The sequence below is a fragment of the Phaseolus vulgaris genome, unplaced genomic scaffold, assembly GCF_000499845.2.
Source record: "Phaseolus vulgaris cultivar G19833 unplaced genomic scaffold, P. vulgaris v2.0 scaffold_1183, whole genome shotgun sequence".
Lineage (NCBI taxonomy): Eukaryota > Viridiplantae > Streptophyta > Magnoliopsida > Fabales > Fabaceae > Phaseolus > Phaseolus vulgaris.
In genome coordinates, this window is record NW_027174475.1 from 1 (window position 1) to 1,486 (window position 1,486).

Sequence of the window (1,486 nt, forward strand, 5' to 3'; positions counted from 1 at the left end):
TTTCTTAAACATTTTATTTTTGCAAGTACTATGAAAGATTAGATAATGCTTACAGCTAAAGCCAGGGATCGACAACAAGCTGCGCTTCTATCTGCAGCATATGTGCATTCAGAGTAATTGTTTCCCTCAATTATGCTTGTGTTTAACGGTTCTCGTTCAGTCATTGATATTTGCAGGCTATCCCTGTAATGTAATACACCAGGAACAACATTAAACAAACAACTCAAACTAACATTTAGTATTTCTCAAATTCTCCAACAAATCATTGAGTCAAAAGTTTTCTGCACTCAAAAGATATAAAAAATTGGGATTGAGAGAAAAACTATGCCAACTTAGCTTAGTCCAGGAGCCACATTTTAGAAATTTGATACGATTATGGCCAAGTAATTAATTGAAAGACACATAAGTTTCCTTTGATTGAATCACACGCGGAAAGGAAAGGTTGAGACACGTTGCAACCAAGAAAATTAAAATTGTATTAAATGGTTAAATTCAACTTAAGCATGTGAGATATATTCAACCATAAGGAAAAAAAATATGTAATGTAATGGGAGAATACCTAATGGTCATTGCTGCATCAGCTATTTGCGATTTCTTCTGCACTGCTGTATATCCAGGTTCGTATTGCTGCAAAAACAAGGAACAAGAAATCAAATACAATTAGTTTGTGTTCATCTCTTCCATATGAGTTATGACAAGTTCATGAAATAATATATGAACATTTCAGTAAAAAATTAAAAAATAATTGACCCAAAAGCTAAAAGAAAAAGGGATCACAGACAACTCCTTGTTTATCATTGTTAACAGACGAGGATTACCAGCATTAGGATCAAGAAATCATGATCGATTGAAACTTGTGAGAAACAGAATGAAGAAACTTTTTTCAAAGCTTCATGGTTCGTACCTGGAGACATATTTCACAAGTTGTGTTTCCTTTCTCATTGCACCACGTCTGAATGCAGTCTCTATGAGCAAACTGGAAAATAGATTATGAAGATGAGAGGATTATCGAAAATAAAGCAAACACTTAGGAGGTTAAGAAAATCTGGATTTACCTTAACTGTCCCCGAACAAGCACAAGGAGCTTCCAAGGTTTTGGTGCTCTCAAATTCCTCTTCATGACATATTCTACAGCGAGAAATACCAGAAAGCAATTTCAAATCATCAACCAACAAGACAACTTCTTCCATGTTTCTTGCAATCACAGAGAGCTCCATTTCTCGTAAAACTTCAACCTTGGTTGGTTTCCCAAGTCCGTTTACAACTCTGTTTTCCTCTCTCCAAAATCTCAACTTTATATATAAAATCACACACCACTGAACTTCCAATACTGCCCTCCTATGATTGTTAAAAATTAATCTGTCAAGATTGATACCACTTTTCTTCCTTCTAGTTTCATCTCTTTTTCTAATTACTTTTGGAAAAATAATCCATACACATTAACGCTATAAAAGATTATATTATTTTATAAACTATAATAAATATG

General features: G+C 33.8%; 1 protein-coding gene across 1 annotated transcript; it reads right to left on the minus strand.

Moving 5' to 3' along the window:
• Positions 1-26: 26 nt before the first annotated feature.
• On the minus strand, positions 27-1,278 carry LOC137817785 (uncharacterized). The gene is made up of 4 exons (XM_068621020.1): positions 1,056-1,278; positions 905-976; positions 560-627; positions 27-183 (listed from the first exon to the last, which is right to left on the minus strand). Exons 1-4 carry the CDS (start codon positions 1,215-1,217, stop codon positions 39-41), a joined length of 447 nt encoding a protein of 148 aa, XP_068477121.1. The 5' UTR covers positions 1,218-1,278; the 3' UTR covers positions 27-38.
• Between the last annotated feature and the right edge of the window lie 208 nt (positions 1,279-1,486).

Excerpts from the sequence above, each read along its gene's own strand:
- LOC137817785 (XM_068621020.1), bottom strand. The coding sequence starts at position 1,217 with ATGGAGCTCTCTGTGATTGCAAGAAACATGGAAGAAGTTGTCTTGTTG. Across the intron at positions 977-1,055 it reads CTTGTTCGGGGACAGTTAAG|TTTGCTCATAGAGACTGCAT; the intron begins GTAAATCCAGAT and ends TCTATTTTCCAG. Across the intron at positions 628-904 it reads CTTGTGAAATATGTCTCCAG|CAATACGAACCTGGATATAC; the intron begins GTACGAACCATG and ends TTGTTTTTGCAG.